This window comes from Aythya ferina (genome assembly GCF_964211825.1).
Source record: "Aythya ferina genome assembly, chromosome: 18".
In the NCBI taxonomy this organism is placed as follows: Eukaryota; Metazoa; Chordata; class Aves; order Anseriformes; family Anatidae; genus Aythya; species Aythya ferina.
Genome location: NC_140317.1, coordinates 731,127 through 753,209, shown reverse-complemented (window position 1 = coordinate 753,209; position 22,083 = coordinate 731,127). Strand labels below are relative to the sequence as shown.

At 41.6% G+C, this 22,083-nt stretch overlaps 1 protein-coding gene across 1 annotated transcript; it reads left to right on the top strand.

Moving 5' to 3' along the window:
* The first annotated feature begins 1,946 nt into the window (after positions 1–1,946).
* LOC311421040 (myosin heavy chain, skeletal muscle, adult-like) lies at positions 1,947–21,465 on the top strand. Its single transcript, XM_084492563.1, has 39 exons — positions 1,947–1,972; positions 3,432–3,672; positions 3,761–3,904; positions 3,997–4,153; positions 4,828–4,855; positions 4,942–5,053; positions 5,142–5,234; positions 6,393–6,456; positions 6,548–6,646; positions 6,753–6,856; positions 6,939–7,077; positions 7,334–7,452; positions 7,543–7,692; positions 8,650–8,820; positions 9,625–9,931; positions 10,038–10,114; positions 10,477–10,564; positions 10,653–10,770; positions 10,943–11,066; positions 11,152–11,288; positions 11,391–11,646; positions 13,506–13,748; positions 13,838–14,014; positions 14,094–14,239; positions 14,339–14,429; positions 14,517–14,906; positions 15,096–15,222; positions 15,454–15,572; positions 15,879–16,075; positions 16,444–16,627; positions 16,714–16,879; positions 17,060–17,184; positions 17,432–17,740; positions 19,710–19,913; positions 20,178–20,303; positions 20,415–20,585; positions 20,672–20,776; positions 20,901–20,996; positions 21,290–21,465. The coding sequence occupies exons 2-39, from the start codon at positions 3,469–3,471 to the stop codon at positions 21,443–21,445; spliced, it is 5,823 nt and encodes a 1,940-aa protein (XP_084348689.1). The 5' UTR covers positions 1,947–1,972; positions 3,432–3,468; the 3' UTR covers positions 21,446–21,465.
* The last annotated feature ends 618 nt before the right edge of the window (positions 21,466–22,083 follow it).

The following is a 22,083-nucleotide window of genomic DNA, read 5'->3' as shown; positions in this document are numbered from 1 at the left end:
CTTTGACCAACCTGGTCACATGGGAGCTGTCCCTGCCTGTGGCAGGGGGGTGGAACTAGATGGTCTTTAAGATCCCTTCCAATCCAAACCATTCTATGATTCTACCACCTCACCTGCACAAGAAGTCCATCAAGTGAAATTACCATGTGGCCAGAGACAGAAGGAAAGGATTTGTCAAATGACTCTCTGGCCACTGCCAGAGAGATGCTGCTCTGAGTCCGTCTTTGGGCTGACCCAGAACAGCTTCCGCATCCTGACACCACCAGCTGGCACACAGCGGTGATGAAGGAAGGTCCCCCTCAGGGCCAGCACCTGGCAAAGAGGCCTTGTCACAGAGAGTTGGAGCATTGGACCCTTGCGAGGACCAGAGCCTGCAAACACCGAGCTGCTCCTAACTGCCTGTAGAGGCTCTCATCCTCTTGTTCTTGCATGGTCAGGTGGCCTATAGCAGACACACACTACAGTATCACCCTTACCTATCTTCTCTTTAATCCTTACCCATAAGTTCTCAGTTGGCACCTCGCCATGAAGAATGTCATGATGCTTACAATGGGCAAGAAAATGTTGATAAGTGCAAAGTTATGTACTTAGGAAAAGCAATTCCATCTTATATAGTGATGGTTAGCGATCAGATATGTGGAGGTTCAATATTAACACTGCATATCATCAAATCTTAAAAGAGAGAAGATAGAACTTGGAAATTATAGGGGAGAATGGCAAAGCCAATGCTAAGTAAATAATAATTTTCATACAAAGAAAGATTAGATAGATTACCACTTTTTGCCTTGTTATGTGGAGAGTGATTACTGACTCTTTCTATTATCAGAACAATGGGTGGACAGGGAAATAAGCACCATTAAAGTAAAGAAAATAGTTTTCAAGAACCTCATTTAAACTAAAACTCCCATTGCTAGAGGGCAAGTAAAATTGGTCCTGAAGTGATTAAATCAAAGGAAGAAAAATCTAGCAAAATCTCCTGACCACAGTCATCTGTCCTACCATGAATCTGTAATCTCAAGATTTCCAGGACGTTGGAAGATTAAAAAAAGGAATGTTATTTTATATTTATATCTATATCCAGAGGTGGGATCATGCTTAATGAACACTTAGTTGGTTCAAAGTGTCTATTCTACCTCACACACTATGCTATTTTATAACTGGAAGAAGTGAAACATAGTAATATTTAATAATCTGATTAAATAGATAAGGAGGGCAGCCAACAGAAAAATACACATCTCATATCCAAGATCTGTCTCTGGAGAGCTCTGTAAAAGAACAGCTGTTATTAGACTTCTGCTGGCCTCAAAAAAAGGTTATTGTATGCACCCAAATGTCACCGTGCTTGCCCAGTAAATGTTTGTTCCTGCTGCCTTTGCTCGGCATCATGGAGCATCCATGGCCTACATCTAATAGCTGTTACTCTCATCCCTCTAGTCAGCATTAGCTGAAATTCCGCCCCTATGAATCTTCTCATATTATTTATAGGAGATTTATCCACATAGCTAGTGAGAGACCAAAATTTTCTAATTATATCTAGCAACATCACTTTCCAGTTTTCAGTCTGTTCAGTTTGCCAGACAATGTTTTGCCAAAAACAAGGTTTGCCAAAAATGCTTTGCCCAAAGACAGAGGAGGCATCTGTAGCATGTGCTGACCAGACTCTATAAAAGAGTCCTTGAATCTGGGCAGTCCTGTCTTCAGAGAAAACTTCATGGTAAGTGAGTGTCTGTGACTAGCAGAAATGGACAGCATCTCTGCAGTCCATTTGTCCCACTTCATTCCTGCAGTCCTGGTGTAAATATGTGTGCCTGCAAGCATTTAAAGTCTGTGACAGAATGCACATTTGTACATTAAATTTGTGACTTGCTTATGAAGTCCTGTGCAGCAATAATGAGAGATCTGCATTTTCCATTTCTGCTTTACAGCACGGATCATCTTCCAGCCTGCAAGGCATCTTCTTGTATCATAAGAGGTAAGAGCCTAATTTACACATATTTAAGTGACATATGAAAAGGTGGCATATTACTGTAGAATTGTTATTTTGTGGTGGCAGATTTCTGTACAATTGTGTAGGCAATTGCAATATGCCCTGTTTTCCTGGACATTGCTCTGTTATGGTAAATACAGCATGCTTAAGGTTGGGTAGGCTGCTCATAACAAGCAAGCCTTCCAAAGTGTCTTTGCTTGAATTCAGTAGCCACTGATGCCATGCTGGGAAATGCTTCTTGGGGATTCCTCATGTTTAATTATGGATCAGTGAAGTAAATGATCTGTTCTGGCAGGAAGTCCAGCTAGATAAAGGGAGCTGATAGAACAGCTGATTGCAAAATCTTACAAATTTGCAATAAACTATGTGTATTACTGTATAGGATATACAGTGTATATTGGTCGGAAATTGCTAAGAAAATACCTATCAGCCTATACTACAGGGTTATAATCTGCATGTGACTCTTATGTTAGGAAACTTGCAAAAATGTAAAAAACAACTCACATACTTAAAAAACAAACAAACAAAGAGATGTCCTTCTATTCCTCTGAAAATAAATTGAGTAAAATGGAGGCTCTGCATGCTACTAGGAACTGTGTGAAGTTATGACATTTGATTGGTTCATTTAGGTAACTAAAAGTCCTAACATGACATCTAAACAACTTTCCTGTCTGTTCAACTACCTAGGAACTCAGGTGCTTTCTATTACTAGGCATGCAATGTTTAATTGGGAACTCAGTACTGCATTTAGATATTCATCATTGATTTGTAAATTTTTGAACTGAGGCTGATAAATTTTTGGTATAATTATTCCCAGAAACAGTTGGCATACAAGGAAATAATTGGTGATGCAGTATTTTAACTTACTGGATTGGGGCTTCCTGCCGTGGGGAGCCAGTTCCAGTGCCTGACCACCCTCTTGGTGAAGAACCTTTTGCTAATATCCAACCTGAACTTGCCCCAGTACATCTTCATGCTATTCTCTAGGGTCCTTCAAGAGAAGCTGAAGGACTGAGGTTTGTCTACTCTGGACGTGGAAATAAAGACTCTTTTTGTCTTCTTCAACAAACAGAGGTTATACAGAAAAAAGAAACAAGCTCTTGTTGAGTGTGCAGAGTGAAGGGATGAGGGGCAACAAACACATGTTGTAGCAATAGGAATTCTGATCAGGTATTTGGAAAAAAAAGTCACCATCAAGGTGGTCAAATATTAAACGGGTATCCAGAGAGACTAAGGAATCTCCATCCTTGGAGATAATCAAAACTTCACCAGAAAAGCCTCTGAGTAACTTGATTTGATGTGTATTGAACAAAAAGATAGACCAGAGAACTGCCTGAGATTCTTCTCAGGCAAACCCTTCTATAATGCTCTGTAAGTTTTCCAATAAACCAAAGGGCAACAAAAATTGTTGACTCATTTGGACAATATATCTGCTCTTTCATAGTGTTTTCTGCTGACAAGCCCCTCCATAACGATCAACCATGTCTTCAGATTCTGAGATGGCCATCTTTGGGGAGGCAGCTCCCTACCTCCGAAAGTCAGAGAAGGAAAGAATTGAAGCTCAGAACAAGCCTTTTGATGCCAAATCATCTGTCTTTGTGGTACATCCAAAGGAATCCTTTGTAAAAGGGACAATCCAGAGCAAAGAATCAGGGAAGGTCACTGTCAAGACTGAAGGTGGAGAGGTGAGTGAAAAACAAGGCTGAAAGACACCATTTGATTCCCACTCTGGGCTGTAAGCTGACATACACTGATCTTTCATTTTCTTGGCAGACTCTGACCGTGAAGGAAGATCAAATCTTCTCCATGAACCCTCCCAAGTATGATAAAATTGAGGACATGGCCATGATGACCCACCTCCACGAACCTGCTGTGCTGTACAACCTCAAAGAGCGTTATGCAGCCTGGATGATCTACGTAAGTACCAGCAGCTCTCTTCCTTTGGGTAGCTGGAAGGCCTGCTGTGCCAAGCTGAGCAGAAACCAACGTGCTGTCTCCCTTCCTCTCAGACCTACTCGGGTCTCTTCTGTGTCACTGTCAACCCCTACAAGTGGCTGCCGGTGTACAACCCGGAGGTGGTGTTGGCCTACCGAGGCAAAAAGCGCCAGGAGGCCCCTCCACACATCTTCTCCATCTCTGACAATGCCTATCAGTTCATGCTGACTGGTGAGTGGTTCTCAAAGTTATTCTACTTAAAAGATGTTTTAAATGTAAGCAGAAAATTTTCCTGATAAATATGCTGATTTATATTAACACATCTGTTTTTGTTGTTGTTGTTTTTGTTTTTGTTGGTGGTGGTTTTTTGTGTGTGTTTTTATTTTTTGTATGTTTTATTTCAGACATAGTATTAATCACCGCATATTTAAACAGTCATTTTACATCAGTATTTCTAAAGAGGAGGTTTAATGCCATAGGTAGTTAGCATATTAGGAAAAACAATAAGCAGAATGGAGCAGATAGAGAAAGGAATATAGTTATGCCTATAATGAAATGTTGAAAGGGAACAGGGTACAAACTCCATATGTTATTTGAAAATTCTGCTTCTGCTCTAAACACAATCTGTGTAGCAGAAGTAACAAAATAAAAATGGAAACCATTCACTCTACTATGCAGGAGAAAAAAGATCATAACAGTATAGTGAGAAAAAAACACAAGTCTGTTCAAGGATTTTCAGTGTTCATAGGAAAGCATTATTTTGCAAACTGAAAAAACTATTAGTAGTAAAGGAAGTTAAAATATATATATACTTTTTCTGAGTATAATTTACATGTATTGCGCTAATTTTCAATCTTATTTTGTTCTTCATTTACAATGTCTACTTCTTTCTGCCTCTTTCACAGACCGTGAGAATCAGTCAATCCTAATCACGTAAGTATGCTCCTTGCTGGGGTCCTTGCAGGGCTGCCCCATGCCCAGGGACCACACACTATCTGATTCTCTGTCTGGTTTGACAGTGGAGAATCTGGTGCAGGGAAGACTGTGAACACAAAGCGTGTCATCCAATACTTTGCAACAATTGCAGCTAGTGGGGAGAAGAAAAAGGAGGAGCAGCCTGGCAAAATGCAGGTGAGCTCTTCGGACAGACAGACTCAAGACTCAGCCCATAATTGCTGAGTGAATTAAATACTGTAAATGTACAATTATCATCTTGTAGGGGACACTTGAGGATCAAATCATCAGCGCCAACCCCTTGCTGGAGGCCTTTGGTAATGCCAAGACTGTGAGGAACGACAACTCCTCACGCTTTGTAAGTTTTTGATAAGAGATTTTGACATTTATTGATGAACAAGAATGTCCGAACAGAACCTGTCACTTCTGAAGTGACATAGTAGGATAGTTTTATTCCTTGAAGTCATATTTTCCTCATATTTTGTTTGACTAAAAAATATCTGTCTAATTAACTGTTTAACTGTAGAAGTGTAGCACAGCAAACAAATATGTACAAAGAGTGATCATTTAAATATGTGTAAATGTATTTGTTATTTAGAATTTATAAATGTATATATAAACTCCTAGTATCTGTCATACAGACTATAGATACAAAGCTGTGTAAATTTATATAATGCAAAGAAAGGAAGAAAGGGAGAGAGAGAGGAAGGAAGAGACTAACATACAGGAAAGAATTTGCCTGTATCCAATCCACAAAATATTAATCTGACTTTGCTAGATATAGAACTGGACAGGTCTAGTAATTTAACCGTTCAGACCTTGATATGAGCTGCCTGGGAAGGGAAAGTGACAAGAGTATCTTCAGACATACTATAACAAACTTAACTGCTCTATGACACATATTTTTGATCTTTTTAATTACAGAAAGCCATTAGTAAATTCTACTAGATAAGCTGTGAATGTTCTTAAGAAATTGCAATACCAATTCACGGTTGCAGCTTTAAGTTTTGCATTCTATTGCATTGTCCCTGTGCCCATGGTTCAGAAAAGAAAAGCTGCCTTCCATTGTTCTACAAGATCCAAAAACTCATTTTAACACTTACATGTATTCCATTAAAATTGACCTTCACTTCATCCGATCTCATTAAGGACTGAATCCACTGCATCTGGGCTTTCTCTATATACATCTGTTCAAACTCAGGCACAAACGAGCTAACAAATGCCTACTTTAGTGGTTTTCTTGCTCCTCTTCAATCAGGATATCAACTGAATAACAATAACTTGTCTCAGATCTTTATCTTACTGTTGCCAACATAGAGCTGTTTCTTAGTTTCACTGTTCTTGTATGTGTGTTATGTTTTCTTTTGTTCTGTTTCTGTTTGTTTTTGTTTGTTTGTTTGAGGGGGGACAACAAATTCACAGATCTTCTAAGTTGAAAACCTGTATGGAGACTGTATGGTTACATGCTTGTGGCCTTAGTGAAATTTCAACATACATATTTTCTTTTCCTCTCAAGGGCAAATTCATTCGAATTCACTTCGGGGCCACAGGCAAACTGGCTTCTGCTGACATTGAAACTTGTAAGTGATCTCCTGGCATGATCACATCTCTTCCCAAATTCCTCCTTCCATATGCTGTTATGTGCCTAACTCTTTCTGCCTTCATTGTTAGATCTGCTGGAGAAGTCCAGAGTCACTTTCCAGCTCAAGGCAGAAAGAAGCTACCACATATTTTATCAGATCATGTCCAACAAGAAGCCAGAGCTGATTGGTAGGAAGGATCATTATATCTTTTTGAGGATGATTAATGAGCAATGGTTCCCCCTACTACCTAGCTGAAAACACTAAGCCTGCGTCTTTCTTCTTTCTGCTTTCAGACATGCTTCTCATTACCACCAACCCATATGACTACCAATTTGTTAGTCAAGGTGAGATCACTGTTCCCAGCATTAACGACCAAGAGGAGTTGATTGCTACTGATGTAAGTTACACATAGAAATTTTATTAATTGATTTGATACGTTTAATATATGTGGCATTTACATTCACTGAATCTATTGCCAGAGTGCCATTGACATCCTGGGTTTCACTGCTGATGAAAAAACTGCCATCTACAAGCTGACAGGGGCTGTCATGCACTATGGCAACTTGAAGTTCAAGCAGAAACAGCGAGAGGAGCAGGCAGAGCCAGATGGCACAGAAGGTATTAATAAAATATAAAACTGTCAATAAGAGAAACAGTAAAGTAGTTGGCAGGTGGTGGTCAGGCACATTGCTCAAATTCACTTTTATAAAAACATAATCTCAGTTTCCATAGTAATCATGCTTCTAAATTTCCCTTCAGGCTACCGCAGTATTGCAGTTTTAGAATTTGCACCTCTGCACTTAGCTCTTAGAGAACATCCACTGTTCACTGATTACTTCTCTGCCATTCTCTCTCTCTCTCTCTTTGCATATAGTTGCTGACAAGGCTGCCTACCTGATGGGTTTGAACTCAGCAGACTTGCTCAAGGCACTGTGCTACCCCCGAGTCAAAGTTGGGAATGAATATGTGACCAAGGGTCAAACTGTGCAGCAGGTAACAAACAGCTGGTGACTGGGTACCTCTGGCTTGATTTACTGTCTTACTCTGGATGCTCTTCTTCTGCTGCATTCTTTTTTCTTCTAGGTGAACAATGCAGTGGGTGCTCTAGCAAAAGCTGTCTATGAGAAGATGTTCTTATGGATGGTTGTTCGCATCAACCAGCAGCTTGATACGAAGCAGCCCAGACAGTACTTCATTGGTGTCCTGGACATTGCTGGCTTCGAGATCTTTGATGTAAGGAACACAGAAATCATAGTAAAGTCTTCAAAAGGCAATTAGGGGTCAAGATAAAGCAGAGAATTATGGTTTGGGGGTTTTTGGTTTCTTTTTGAAAACATGCCATTCACTTACAATTTCAAATATGGGTTCATATTTTATTGCAGAAAAAGTGGAAAATATATATTTTTATTGCAAAAGTGAAAAAAAAATTATTGCAAAAGCAGAAAATTTGCAGTTGTGTGGAAATGCTTGCCTTTTCTGAATATGTCATTGATTTTACACCAGGTAAAAGTACAATCTTCAAAGATTTTTCATGTAATAGCTTTCTGTAGTATAAAGGGGGAAAATAACTGCTTTTTATATAATTACCACAAATGCTGTAGTTTTTCAATAGCTTGAGCATATTATTGAAAAAAAAATCATCTGACAAGTTGTATAAAGATACCAATGATACAGTATCACATATTGTGTAAACAGAAAATTAGACCTAAGTCCCACACTCCCACACAGATTTATCCCAAGGCTTTGGAAAAAGAAGGCAATGTATACTCTTTGCTTCCGAAGACCCATAGGGCGATTCCAATAGGAAGAGATTATTGACTGCCTTTAGTGCAGGCATAAAAAGCAGGCACACAATTTTTTATAAAACTTTAGATAAAGAACCTGAGTGCAGGCCACTGCTGGAAAACACTTGTAACATCTAATGTTTTTTGTTAGGGCAATGGGAAAACATACATAAAACCTTGTTAGGGATAAGACTACTAAATTATTTTGGAATTTGATTTAAAAATAAGTGATAGATGTAAACATTAGTCAGGTAGAAAAGAACAACCAAAAAAAAAAAAAAAAGTGAATGGGATCTTTTAAAATCTTTCACTGGGCATTCCTGTGTGGGATTGAGTACACAGGAGAAAGCATTACAGAGATTGCTGCATCTTGAGTATGAGTAAATCTTACCTTTGCACTGAGCAGTTCAACAGCCTGGAGCAACTGTGCATCAACTTCACCAATGAGAAACTGCAGCAGTTCTTCAACCACCACATGTTCGTGCTGGAGCAGGAGGAGTACAAGAAGGAAGGAATTGAATGGGAGTTCATTGACTTTGGGATGGACTTGGCTGCTTGTATTGAGCTCATTGAAAAAGTACGTTCTTTGTGTTTAAAATATTATTTCTTGTTTGTGGCAGAATTGTAGGCTTTTACCTCATTTTTTTGCTCTAGTTCAGATTTCTAAGTAATTTCTAAGGACTTGATTAGGTTATGAATGAGGTGCATTCATCTTATCATTTAAGTACATTAATATACATTTTTTTTAAATGACCTGTAGTTTTACCTGCCTGGAAATAGAAAAATAAATGTGATCACACATAATCTGATGGCAAGGATTCTCTGCAGATGTATTTTCTAATGTGCAAAGATTTTGAAAGAGCTCTTTTCAGAAACTCAGGCACAATATTCAGGATCAGGATTATGATCTCATTATTAATGTTGTGATTTCAGAAATGCAATTTGTAATTAAAATCAGAGATGTACATATAAAAAAAATGGTATTGGATTAACAATGCTGAATAAAAACATAGCTGTGAGCCAGCACTATTTTGTGTAACATTATGTACAAGAATGAGAAGAAAGATACCTCATCAAAAATAAGATTTCAGGAAGCATCTGAAATACCTACTGATCTATTGAACAAAGGTTAAATTTAGTTAGGCACCTTTGTCTACATGAAGTTAATGTGAGAAAGGCTTAATGCAAAAATAAAAATCTCCTTTTTAACCATCAGAATTTTATTTTCAGACACTTCAAATCACATTTCATGTAAAAATGTATGTCCAAAAGAACAACAACAACAAAAAAAATCAATTTCTAAAATTCCTATGCCTTACTCTAGTCTCCTTATGAAATCAGAATTGTATTTAACTCTATTTTTTGTTGCTGTTTCTCATAGCCCATGGGCATCTTTTCCATCCTGGAAGAGGAGTGCATGTTCCCCAAGGCAACTGACACCTCTTTCAAGAACAAGCTCTATGACCAGCATCTGGGCAAGTCCAACAACTTCCAGAAGCCCAAGCCTGGTAAAGGCAAGGCTGAGGCCCACTTTTCACTTGTGCACTATGCTGGCACAGTGGACTACAACATCTCTGGCTGGCTTGAGAAGAACAAGGACCCCCTGAATGAAACTGTCATTGGATTGTACCAGAAGTCATCAGTGAAGACACTGGCCTTACTCTTTGCCTCTGCTGGTGGAGAAGCAGGTCAGTTCTCTGAAATGTCAACACTCTGGTGCACAGTGGTTATGCAAAATTGTAGAATCATGAATGGTCCAAAAACCAAAAAATATTGTTATCTTCACTTTATCAGAGGCTAGTGGTGGTGGTGGCAAGAAAGGTGGCAAGAAAAAGGGTTCTTCATTCCAGACTGTCTCAGCTCTTTTTCGGGTAAGTAAAAATTCAATATGTTTTTATCTTTGAAAATCAAAATTGGATTTTTTTACATCAGAAAAGACTGTAGTTCTAAGTCAAGAAAAGAAAAGAGAAGAAGTTTTTTTGGTAAAACTATGAAGTAGACAACCTCTGTTTCTCATTGTGTCAAAAGCAACATTTTATCTTATCTTGGCAGATGGTTTTCAATATTTAGAGGGGAACTTTGATTGAGGTGTTACCATTATTATGTAGCTGAGAATTTTCAGCTGAGTGCATATCCATTGTTAGGTGCATGACCTTTTAATGACAAGTTCAAGGAACCTAGTAGTGAGAACCAAAGATTTTCTTTAAACGCATACCATATTGTGGTCCCACAGGAGAACTTAAATAAACTGATGACCAATCTACGGAGCACTCACCCCCATTTTGTCCGTTGCATCATACCAAATGAAACAAAAACACCAGGTAAGGCAATCCAGCAGAAACAGATTTTCCACTGACACAGCCATTCGCTTCTATGCTGAAAACTGGTATTTATGCTTTAAATTGCTAGGTGCCATGGAACATGAACTAGTACTACACCAGCTGCGCTGTAATGGTGTGCTGGAAGGGATACGAATTTGCAGGAAGGGATTCCCCAGCAGAGTCCTCTATGCAGACTTTAAACAGAGGTGAGAGTGTTGCACTTCTCAGCATAATAAAAACATAGTTGGTTCATTCATTTAGATTTATTCAGGTTGGACTACATTCTCCAAAATAACTGTTGATAAAATGGTTGGATTCAGTATCTACTGTGTGTTGATTGGGAAGCTCAGCTTTATCTTGCTTTTTTGCTTTTCACAGGTACAAGGTGCTTAATGCCAGCGCTATCCCAGAGGGACAGTTCATTGATAGCAAAAAGGCTTCTGAGAAGCTTCTGGGGTCAATTGATGTGGATCACACCCAGTACAAATTTGGTCACACCAAGGTACAAACTCTTCCTGACTCAATCACTATGTGCCTGTGCCTAGTTCTACCTGGCAGTGATGTGTTGCAACGTTCCCTTTCTCAAGGTGTTCTTCAAAGCTGGGCTGCTAGGGCTCCTGGAGGAGATGAGGGATGAGAAGCTGGCACAGCTCATCACTCGCACACAGGCCAGGTGCAGGGGCTTCCTGATGAGAGTGGAGTACCAGAGAATGGTGGAGAGGAGGTAGACATTGCTCATCTTCAGTTAGAGTCATTTTCCTCTGGGGGAAAGCGTCACCATTCATCACACTGAAAATAATCAATGTATAATTTCATTATGCTTCAGGGAGTCCGTCTTCTGCATCCAGTACAACGTTCGTGCATTCATGAATGTCAAGCACTGGCCCTGGATGAAGCTGTTCTTTAAGATCAAGCCCTTGCTGAAGAGTGCAGAATCTGAGAAGGAGATGGCCAACATGAAGGGGGAGTTTGAGAAAACCAAGGAAGAGCTTGCAAAATCTGAGGCAAAGAGGAAGGAGCTGGAGGAGAAAATGGTGTCTCTGCTTCAGGAGAAAAATGATCTGCAGCTCCAAGTGCAAGCTGTGAGTTATTCCATTTATTTCCACCCAGCAAAAGATTATGTACATTCAGGCTCCTCTTTCCCAAACAGATGGTGAGATTATAGAAGATTATATGTCAGATACTTAGTGAGGTGTGCATCATACTGACTGTGAAACTGCATAAAATAATGTCTGGCAGTAGCCTGGTGAGTCCTTTGATACCCAGTGCAGGGAGTTCTAGGTAGAACTCTGTTCTCTTGTTTTATAAGAAACTATCTACAGCTGAGTAGGTGAGTCCTGCCGGTTGTACCTCCTTCACCAAGATATAAACCATGAATACATTCTGGACATGAAATGCAATCTAGAGTTCAAACTGATGTTTATAATATTATGCTTATAATATTATAATATCAGTTACCATGCTTGTAATATTATGATATCAGTTACCAAACTGATGCTTATAATATTATATATCAGCTTCTTGATAACTACGGGTTATTCATTCATTCATTCATTCATTCAAGTGGGAAATATGACTAGAAATGTCTTCTCAGCCTAATGAAGCTCATCTTCTAATGAAGTCTAATCTCTTGGGGCTGTTCTATGGTGTTTTACTATGTACAGGAGAGTTCAGTATTCCCTGGGATGATGAAAAGTAACAGCCTGGTATTGGTAGATGTTGGAAAAGGTACACTTCCTAGTGAAAAGGCTTTCTGAGCCCTGCCCATCCTGCAGTGCTTTAGTTTATAATCCTTAAATATAAAACACATATGCTAAATTTAAAGAACATATGTATGTATAATAAAATTAAAGCAGCTCTGGGTAGACACTTCATATCTCTGTATTCTTTAGACTTGAGTAAAGCACAGAACAAGAAAGATGAGTAAGCAAAAACAGATGACTAAGCAAAATCTTTCACTTCTGGGTACTGTAGTTATTTGCATCTGCAACCTGGATTTTCATCACATGCCATATGGTAGTTGTGTTATTAGTAATATCCTATGAAGCTCATGTACACAAAACAAACAAACAAAAAAAAAAAACTAGAAAAATTAAGTATCGTTTAAAAATATATTCCACCAGTGTTTGATATTCAAAACCCATCTTAGAAAGAAAACCAAAATTACTAATTAAGTCACTGAAATCACTAAAATTACCTAATACATTCACATTGCCCATAGTTTCATAGTGATCTGGGTTTTGAGTTAGAAAGTGGGAAAGCTGAGGATTTTTTTCTTAGTCCAAATGAGAAAAATAAACACTGGTTTTAATTGTCTTACTTTTAAAGTTGTCTGTCAATTAAACTTACTCACTGCAAAGCTATCTTAATGAAATATCAAAGACTGAAGGAATAGAGAACAAGCTGAAATCAGCATTGAAAACTACAGGCACGGTGTCTAGAAACTAAGTATGCCTCTACAGTATGTGCAGTAAGCTTAATGAATGTAGAAAAGAGATATTCTTCTTTCTGTGACATTTTAATCCTGAACATAATAAAAGCTTTACCTCTCAATGTAATACTTGGTCCACCATAAGTGAATTACAAAAAGGAAGCTGCTTTGTACTATTTCTAGTACAAAGCAAAAAAGCCTGTAAATTTGTTCCACTGACGAAAGGAGTAACAGAGATGAGGAGTGTCAGGCAAGGAGGTATCCTCACAGCTCACAATTCTTTTAGACATTTTTTGAAAGAACTAAACAAAACAACCCTTATTTCTAAGAGATGTGCATTTTTTTTTCTTTATTCCCCCTAAGAAAATAAATTGAAAAAATAGATCAGCTGTTTGTGTGGAAGTGCAAATCCAGATATAGAATTTAGATGTCAATTTACTGAGATAAAAGATAAACTTCAAAGAATTATATAAATTTATAAAATTTAAATATTTTGTATCTCCCCACAAGGAAGCAGATAGCTTGGCTGATGCTGAGGAAAGATGTGATCAGCTCATCAAAACTAAAATCCAGCTGGAAGCCAAAATTAAGGAGGTGACAGAACGGGCCGAGGATGAGGAAGAAATTAATGCTGAGCTGACTGCCAAGAAGAGGAAACTGGAGGATGAATGTTCAGAGCTGAAGAAAGACATTGATGACCTGGAGCTAACCTTGGCCAAGGTTGAAAAGGAAAAACATGCCACCGAAAACAAGGTATGAGGCAGAAGACATCAGTCATACTGTGCTATTATGGGAGTCTTGTACCTACTTGCTTTAATTACACTTGCTCCTTCTCATCAAAGGTGAAAAACCTCACAGAGGAGATGGCATCCCTGGATGAGACCATTGCCAAGCTGACAAAAGAGAAGAAAGCCCTCCAAGAGGCCCACCAGCAGACACTGGACGACCTGCAGGCCGAAGAGGACAAAGTCAATACATTGACCAAAGCTAAAACCAAGCTGGAGCAGCAAGTGGATGATGTAAGCACATGTGCCTCCAGCGAGACAGGACAGGTATGGAGTTCAACCTGCCTGGCATTAATGGTGTCGTTGTGTTTAGCTGGAAGGGTCCCTGGAGCAAGAGAAGAAACTGCGCATGGACCTTGAAAGGGCTAAGAGGAAACTTGAGGGAGACCTGAAGTTGGCCCATGATAGCATAATGGATTTGGAAAATGATAAACAGCAGCTGGATGAGAAACTGAAGAAGTAAGTGTGGTTGTGGGACACCTGAGTGTGGGTCAGGTGCATTTATTAGGTAGTTTTATTTGGATGTTAACACTGTGTTTCTGTATGCTTTGTGCAAAGGAAAGACTTTGAAATCAGCCAGATCCAGAGCAAAATTGAGGATGAGCAAGCCCTGGGCATGCAATTACAGAAAAAGATCAAGGAGCTGCAGGCAAGCCTCTGGTCCTTCCCTTCAGCCCTTCAGAAGGACATCAATACAAGTAGGGCATGGGTGTGAAGGGTCTTGCATTTTCCCCAGGCCCGTATCGAGGAACTGGAGGAGGAAATTGAGGCAGAGCGAACCTCTCGGGCAAAAGCAGAGAAACACCGTGCTGACCTCTCCAGGGAGCTGGAGGAGATCAGCGAGCGCCTGGAAGAAGCTGGAGGGGCTACGGCAGCTCAGATTGAGATGAACAAGAAGCGTGAGGCAGAATTTCAGAAGATGCGCCGCGACCTCGAAGAGGCCACGCTGCAGCACGAAGCCACAGCTGCCGCCCTGCGGAAGAAGCACGCAGACAGCACAGCTGAGCTTGGGGAGCAGATTGACAACCTGCAACGAGTCAAGCAGAAGCTGGAGAAGGAGAAGAGTGAGCTGAAGATGGAGATAGATGACTTGGCCAGTAACATGGAGTCTGTCTCCAAAGCCAAGGTATAATACAGACCTATAAGGGTATGTGCTCAAAGGTACACTCTTCGCATTGTATCCCGTGAATCCTTCTCAGATCTTGATGATGTAGGTTTCTTTGTGTGTGTTGGACTTTTGTTTGTTTGGTTGGTTTGGTTTGGTTGTTGTTGTTTTTTAAGAGTAACAGTGATAGAGTACCATGTTTATATGCAGGCAAACCTGGAGAAGATGTGCCGCACACTGGAAGACCAGCTGAGTGAGGTTAAGACAAAAGAAGAGGAACATCAACGCATGGTCAATGACCTCAATGCTCAAAGAGCTCGTCTGCAGACAGAATCAGGTGAGACTTTCACATCTCTAGTGTGCAAATGAACAATGACAGGGAGTTAATGTAGAAATGAGCCTTCTGGACATATGGTCTGTCCAATACATGCTGTCCTGTGAGGAGAAGTTTGTCATAAGATCATAAGTTTCTGTAAACACTGCTAAATATCTTATCTTAAAGCCCCAACTGCCCACAACACTATAATCAGTGGCAATGAAAGTCCGGTGTATCTGCAAACTTTCCCAGGTGAATATTCACGCCAGGTGGAGGAGAAAGATGCTCTAATTTCTCAGCTATCAAGAGGCAAGCAGGCATTCACCCAACAGATTGAGGAACTCAAGAGGCACTTAGAAGAAGAGATAAAGGTGAGGAGGCTTTCCAAATTCTGTTTTATCCATTGGATTCCTCCTGACCAAGAGGTACTTCAGACACCTATGAGATTACAAAAATACCATGGGAGAAAACCGTACTTAGCTAGTACAGGGCAAGTCTTTCCATGCTAGCTTTGCAGTCTGTTCCCTTCTATCTGTTAATTAATCCTCTTGCAAATTTCCAGGCCTTTTCCCAGAACTGCTGTCGTTTCATATAGAAGAATAAATCAATGTCCAAAAACATTTCAATCAGGACATTTCCATTCAATGTCCAAATACTCTTGTCACTTGTCACCTCAGGCTAAGAGTGCCCTGGCCCACGCCTTGCAGTCTGCTCGCCATGACTGTGACTTGCTCAGGGAACAATATGAGGAGGAGCAAGAAGCCAAGGGAGAACTGCAACGTGCACTGTCCAAAGCCAACAGCGAAGTGGCCCAATGGAGAACTAAATATGAGACAGATGCTATTCAGCGCACGGAGGAGCTGGAGGAGGCCAAGTATGTGGAGAAAGCAGGGAAGGCTGGCAGAAAGTAACAACAGAAATTTGTGGAGACCACTCTAATACTGTCAGGAAGAAAGCCAATGCAGTGCTTAGAGTGGAATGACAGGAGGAAGGCAAATGCATCTTGTAATGTATGTGAGTTGGAATATGAAAAGGACAAAATGTGTAGGAATCAGAGAACTGCAGAATGAGAACAGGTATGGTTTAGGAAAAAAAAAAAAAAAAAAAAGACAAGAGATTTGGGGTATAGACTGTGAAGTGGTAAAGCATGCTGTTGAGGAAAAAAAAAAAAAAAAAAAAAAAAAGTAAGATATACTCTTTTTTTTTTGTTGTTAACTGGGAAATGTGCTAACCATTTCCTAGGAAGAAACTGGCACAGCGCCTGCAGGATGCAGAGGAACACGTTGAAGCCGTCAACGCCAAATGTGCTTCCCTGGAAAAGACAAAGCAGAGGCTGCAGAACGAGGTGGAAGACTTGATGATTGACGTGGAGCGATCAAATGCTGCCTGCGCAGCTCTGGACAAGAAGCAGAAGAACTTTGACAAGGTATTCTGGCCTCTGGCCCTGTGCTTCCTGGGCAGGGCATCCCCTCACAATTGCCACATCCATACTCACGCCCTGTTGCTCCTCAGATCCTGGCAGAGTGGAAGCAGAAGTACGAGGAAACACAGGCTGAGCTGGAAGCTTCCCAGAAGGAGTCTCGCTCTCTCAGCACGGAGCTGTTTAAGATGAAGAATGCCTATGAGGAGTCCCTGGACCACCTGGAAACGCTGAAGCGTGAGAACAAGAACTTGCAGCGTAAGTCACTAGCCCTCTGCTGCTGGCTGGATTTTCTCACAAGCCAGCCTGTCCTCCACTCCACAAAGGTCCTTGACCACAGGTCTGCAAAGGTACCTGTCACGTTCGTGTGGCTGGTATGGTCTTTTCCTTCCTTTATGCCCTATGTCTGACCATGCCTTGTTTCACCCTTCCTTGCAGAGGAGATTTCTGACCTCACAGAGCAGATTGCAGAGGGAGGAAAGGCGATCCACGAGCTGGAGAAAGTCAAGAAACAGATTGAGCAAGAGAAATCTGAAATCCAGGCTGCCTTGGAGGAAGCTGAGGTACATGCCCATAAACACCGATTTCCAGACTGGAGTACTTTGGAACACTGTGAATGATAAAAGCTTGGGAATTTCAAACAAATATCACTTCTTTGTTTCTACTGGGTCTGGAGGTCTGGCCTCAGTATGTACATCATCCACAGTGAAGGAGCCCCTTTCCTTTTATTTTATTAGACATAATTTGGAAGATAACTTTAGGAAGAAGCATTTTAAAAGGATTTTAAAATTCAGTTTCTTTGTTATTCAGGCCTCTCTAGAACATGAAGAGGGGAAAATCCTGCGCCTCCAGCTGGAGCTCAACCAGGTCAAGTCTGAGATTGACAGGAAGATAGCAGAGAAAGATGAGGAAATTGACCAGCTGAAGAGAAATCACCTCAGAATTGTGGAGTCCATGCAAAGCACCCTGGATGCTGAGATCAGGAGCAGGAATGAAGCCCTGCGGCTGAAGAAGAAGATGGAGGGAGACCTGAATGAAATGGAGATCCAGCTGAGCCATGCCAACCGTGTGGCTGCAGAGGCACAAAAGAACCTGAGAAACACACAGGGAGTGCTCAAGGTATGGCAATACCAAACATATTCACCTCTTTCTGACATCGCTAAAAATATCTGGTACAGTATCAGTTCTACAACTATGTGAACATAGGCAGGTAGGCAGTGATGAAGCTCCAAGAAGAAGTCTGAAGGAAATCAAGAGAGACTTCAGGGCCTTAGGAAAACTTGTTAAGGAGGTTAAAGATCGGGAGCACAGGTGGTATTTTCCTCTATCCCTCCAGAGGCAGGGAATAATGAGGCAAAGAACAGGAACAGCCAGCAAATCAATACCTGGGCTCCAAGCCTTTGGAAAAGGATCTTTGGTCAGGATTTAGCAGGGCTCATTGATAGGGCTTTAAACTAGATTTGAAGAGGTAAAGGTACAAAAACAGGCTTGACAGACAAGCCTGGGGGTGGTATGACAGTGGTTATGAGACAGTGTGGTAGCAAGCTCCAGCGCACTGCCATCCCAACTGAGGCAGGAGATGGACAGTCAAGTCACGGCAAAGATTAAAAGGACACTGTCAGGTTAGAAATCACAAAAGTATCTGGGAATGGTCATATGGGAATTAGGGCTTCTCCCCTAAAAATGTGACAGGACTAACCCAGCTTAAGCACATCTACACTAATGCATGCAGTATGGACAAGAAACAGGAGGATTTGTAAGCCATTGTGAGGCAGGAAAACAATAGAACATTTGTCATCATAGAAACATGGTGGGATGGTTCACGCGACTGGAGTGCTGCAATGGATGGCTACAAACTCTTCTGAAGGGATAAGCTAGAAAGGAGGTCTACCTAGACTTCAGCAAGGCTTTTCACACCATTTCCCAAAGCATCCTCCTGGAGAAAATGGCTGCTCATGGCTTGGATGTGTGTACGCTTCATTGGGTTAAAAGCTGGCTGGGTCACCTGGCCTAAAGAGTCGTGGTGAATGGAATTAAATCCAGATGGAGGCTGGTCCCTAGTGGAATCCCCCAGGGCTCAGTACTGGGACCAATTCTCTTCAGTACCTTTATCAATGATCTGGACAAGGGGATCGAGTGCACCCTCAAGAAGTTCGCAGACAACAAGTTGGGTGTGAGTGTTGATTTGCTTGAGGGTAGGAAGTATCTGCAGAGGGATCTGGGTAGGTGGGACTGATGGGCCAAGGCCAACTATATGAAGTTCAACAAGTCTAAGTGCTGGGTCCAGTACTTGGGGTACAACAACACCATACGACACTATAGACTGAGGGAAGAGTGGCTGGAAAGCTGCCTGGAGGAAAGGGACCTAGCAGTATTGGTTGATAGCCAGCTGAATATGAGCCAGCAGTATGCTCAGGTGGCCAAGGAGGCCAAGCACATCTTGGCTTGTTTCAGAAATAATGTGGCCAGCAGGACTAGGGAAGTGATTGACCCTCTGAACTTGGCTTTGATGAGGCCACACCTTGAATACCGTCTTCAGTTTTGGGCCCCTCACTATAAGAAGGACACTGAGGTGCCGGAGCACATGCAAAGAAGGGCAACAAAGCTGGTGAAGGACCAAGAGAACAAATTTTATGAGGAGCAGCTGCAGGAACTGGGGTTGTTTAGCCTGGAGAAAAGGACGCTCAGGGGAGACCTGATCGCACTCCTATAGGAGCCTAAGGCGGCTATAGCAAGGTGGGGGTGGGGCTCTTCTCCCAAGCAATAAGTGGTAAGACGAAAGGAGATGACCTCAAGTTGTGTCAGGGGAGGTTTAAGTTGGATATTAGGAGAAATTTCTTCACTGAAATGTTTGTGAGGCATTGGAAAAGGCTGCCCAGGGAAGCAGTTGAGTCACCATCCCTGGAGGTTTTCAAAAAGCATGTAGACGGTGAGCTTAGTGACATGGTTTCATGGTGGACTCAGCAGTGCTAGGTTAAAGGCTGCAGTGGATGACCTTAGATGTCTTCTCCAACCTAAATGATTCCATGTTTCTATGAATAGGAAATAGGAAAAATACACCTCCTACTTTCTATTTCCTCACTCGCAGGATACACAGATACATTTGGATGATGCTCTCAGGACACAGGAAGACCTAAAGGAGCAGGTGGCCATGGTGGAGCGTAGAGCAAACCTCTTGCAGGCTGAGATTGAGGAGCTGCGGGCAGCCCTGGAGCAGACAGAGAGGTCAAGGAAAGTGGCTGAGCAAGAACTAATGGATGCAAGTGAGAGAGTTCAGCTCCTCCACACCCAGGCAAGTCCAAGGGTTGAATAAATGTATAAATTGAAAAAAGGAATAAATTAAGCCTCTTCTAATTTTTTCAATAAGAATATTGCATCATCAGTCTTTGATAACTACTATCAGCAATGGATACCCTTCATACAAACCAATAACAGAACTCTAAACAAAAGAAGTGAAAATGTTATGTTTTTCTTTTTCTTTTTCTTTTCTTTCTTTCTTTTTTTTTTTTTTTTCTTTCTAAAAATAATATATTTAAGCTGCTCTGTGAATTAACAGAACACCAGCCTGATCAACACCAAGAAGAAGCTGGAAATAGACATTGCCCAAATTCAGGGTGAAATGGAAGACACCATCCAGGAAGCCCGCAATGCTGAAGAGAAGGCCAAGAAGGCCATCACAGATGTGAGTTGGGGGCCCTTTTCACTGATGATGGTGGATGTATCCCCGCCCCCCCCCCCCCAAAAAAAAAAAAAGTCTTCAGCTGCAAGACGCCTTTGATTCTTTCTTCTCCAGGCGGCCATGATGGCAGAAGAGCTGAAGAAGGAGCAGGACACTAGTGCTCACCTGGAAAGAATGAAGAAGAACCTGGACGTGACGGTGAAGGACCTGCAGCACCGTCTGGATGAGGCTGAGCAGCTGGCCCTGAAAGGAGGCAAGAAGCAAATCCAGAAGCTGGAGGCCAGGGTGCGTGGGGCTGGTATTTGTGCACAAGTGAGCATGTCCCTTGGAGAGGTACCGGAGAAGCTCCAAAGACAGATTTTTCATTGCAGGTGCGGGAGCTGGAAGGGGAGGTAGATGCTGAGCAGAAGCGCAGCGCTGAAGCTGTGAAGGGTGTGCGCAAGTACGAGAGGAGGGTGAAGGAGCTTACCTACCAGGTAAGGGAGAAGGCTCTTTATCCTGCCACAGCCTCCACACAACACATCACCCCCAACGGAAATTGTTAACTTTATGTGTTGGCAAAACCAACTCTCTCTCTTTCCTTCTTACCAACCACTGTAGTCTGAGGAAGACCGGAAGAATATTCTCAGGCTCCAGGATCTGGTGGACAAGCTGCAGATGAAGGTGAAATCCTACAAGAGACAAGCTGAAGAGGCTGTAAGTATCACTTGAGTGGGAGCAAGAATCATTTTCCAAGAAGAATCATAGAAATAGAAGGAGGGCTGTGTGAAGGCTTATGGGTCAGCAGAGGGGTATGAGGGTGGATGTTGAATCATGAATACGGGAGGATGAGGAGATCTTTGAGAGGGTTCTGGATCAGCAGTGATAGATAGGAAACAGGAGGTCTGTGCTTTCTCTGGGCAATCACCACAGACCATTAAGGCCCAGGTGTATGAGGAGTGAAGCCCCTGCCCGAGGCTCCTTGCCACCAAGTCCCTCTCCCCACACAGGAGGAACTGTCCAATGTCAACCTCTCCAAATTCCGCAAGATCCAGCATGAGCTGGAAGAAGCCGAGGAGCGGGCTGACATTGCAGAGTCTCAGGTCAACAAGCTCCGAGTAAAGAGCCGGGAGTTTCACAGCAAGAAGATAGAAGAGGAAGAGTGAGGATGTCTCGTGGCAGAAAAGTAGCTGGAGGGATGCACAAAATGTGAAACCTCTCTTTTCTTCTGCAGTGTCTTTGTAACTGCTTCAAAGTCTAGAGAATAAAGACCGCAGATTACTTTGCAGAAGCGGTGGTTTTGTTTATTGTAATTCAATTCTGTAGTTACTTATGGTTGTGTTGTTTTCAAATGATCAAAATGATCAAATGATTTGTTCTTATAAGTGAATGAAAAGGCTTCTGTTAGCTTAATCTATAGAGCCCTTGCTCGTTATAGAAAATCCATGGATGATTCTACTAGTTTGAAAAGCAAAATTCATGATAACTGTGCTTTGTATTGCCTGATCAACTCCTGACAGAGACAGGACATCACCTTCCTCTGAGAACATCTGCAGCATTTGCAATTGCAGAGTGCCACAATGTGTGGTGGTGATAACATCCACGTCTTCCTTCTCTGAATCATGTGGAGTTACCAAAACAGGCATTGTCCCTTCAACAAGGCATGACGTGCTGATGATGCACGTACCTTTCATCCTCTAGGCACAATGTCTTAGTGAGTTCTTAAAACTGCTGTAGCATCAAATTATCTGCTAAGGTGTTGCAAAAAAGGGGTGTAAACAGTGGGATAAGTCCCTCCATGATA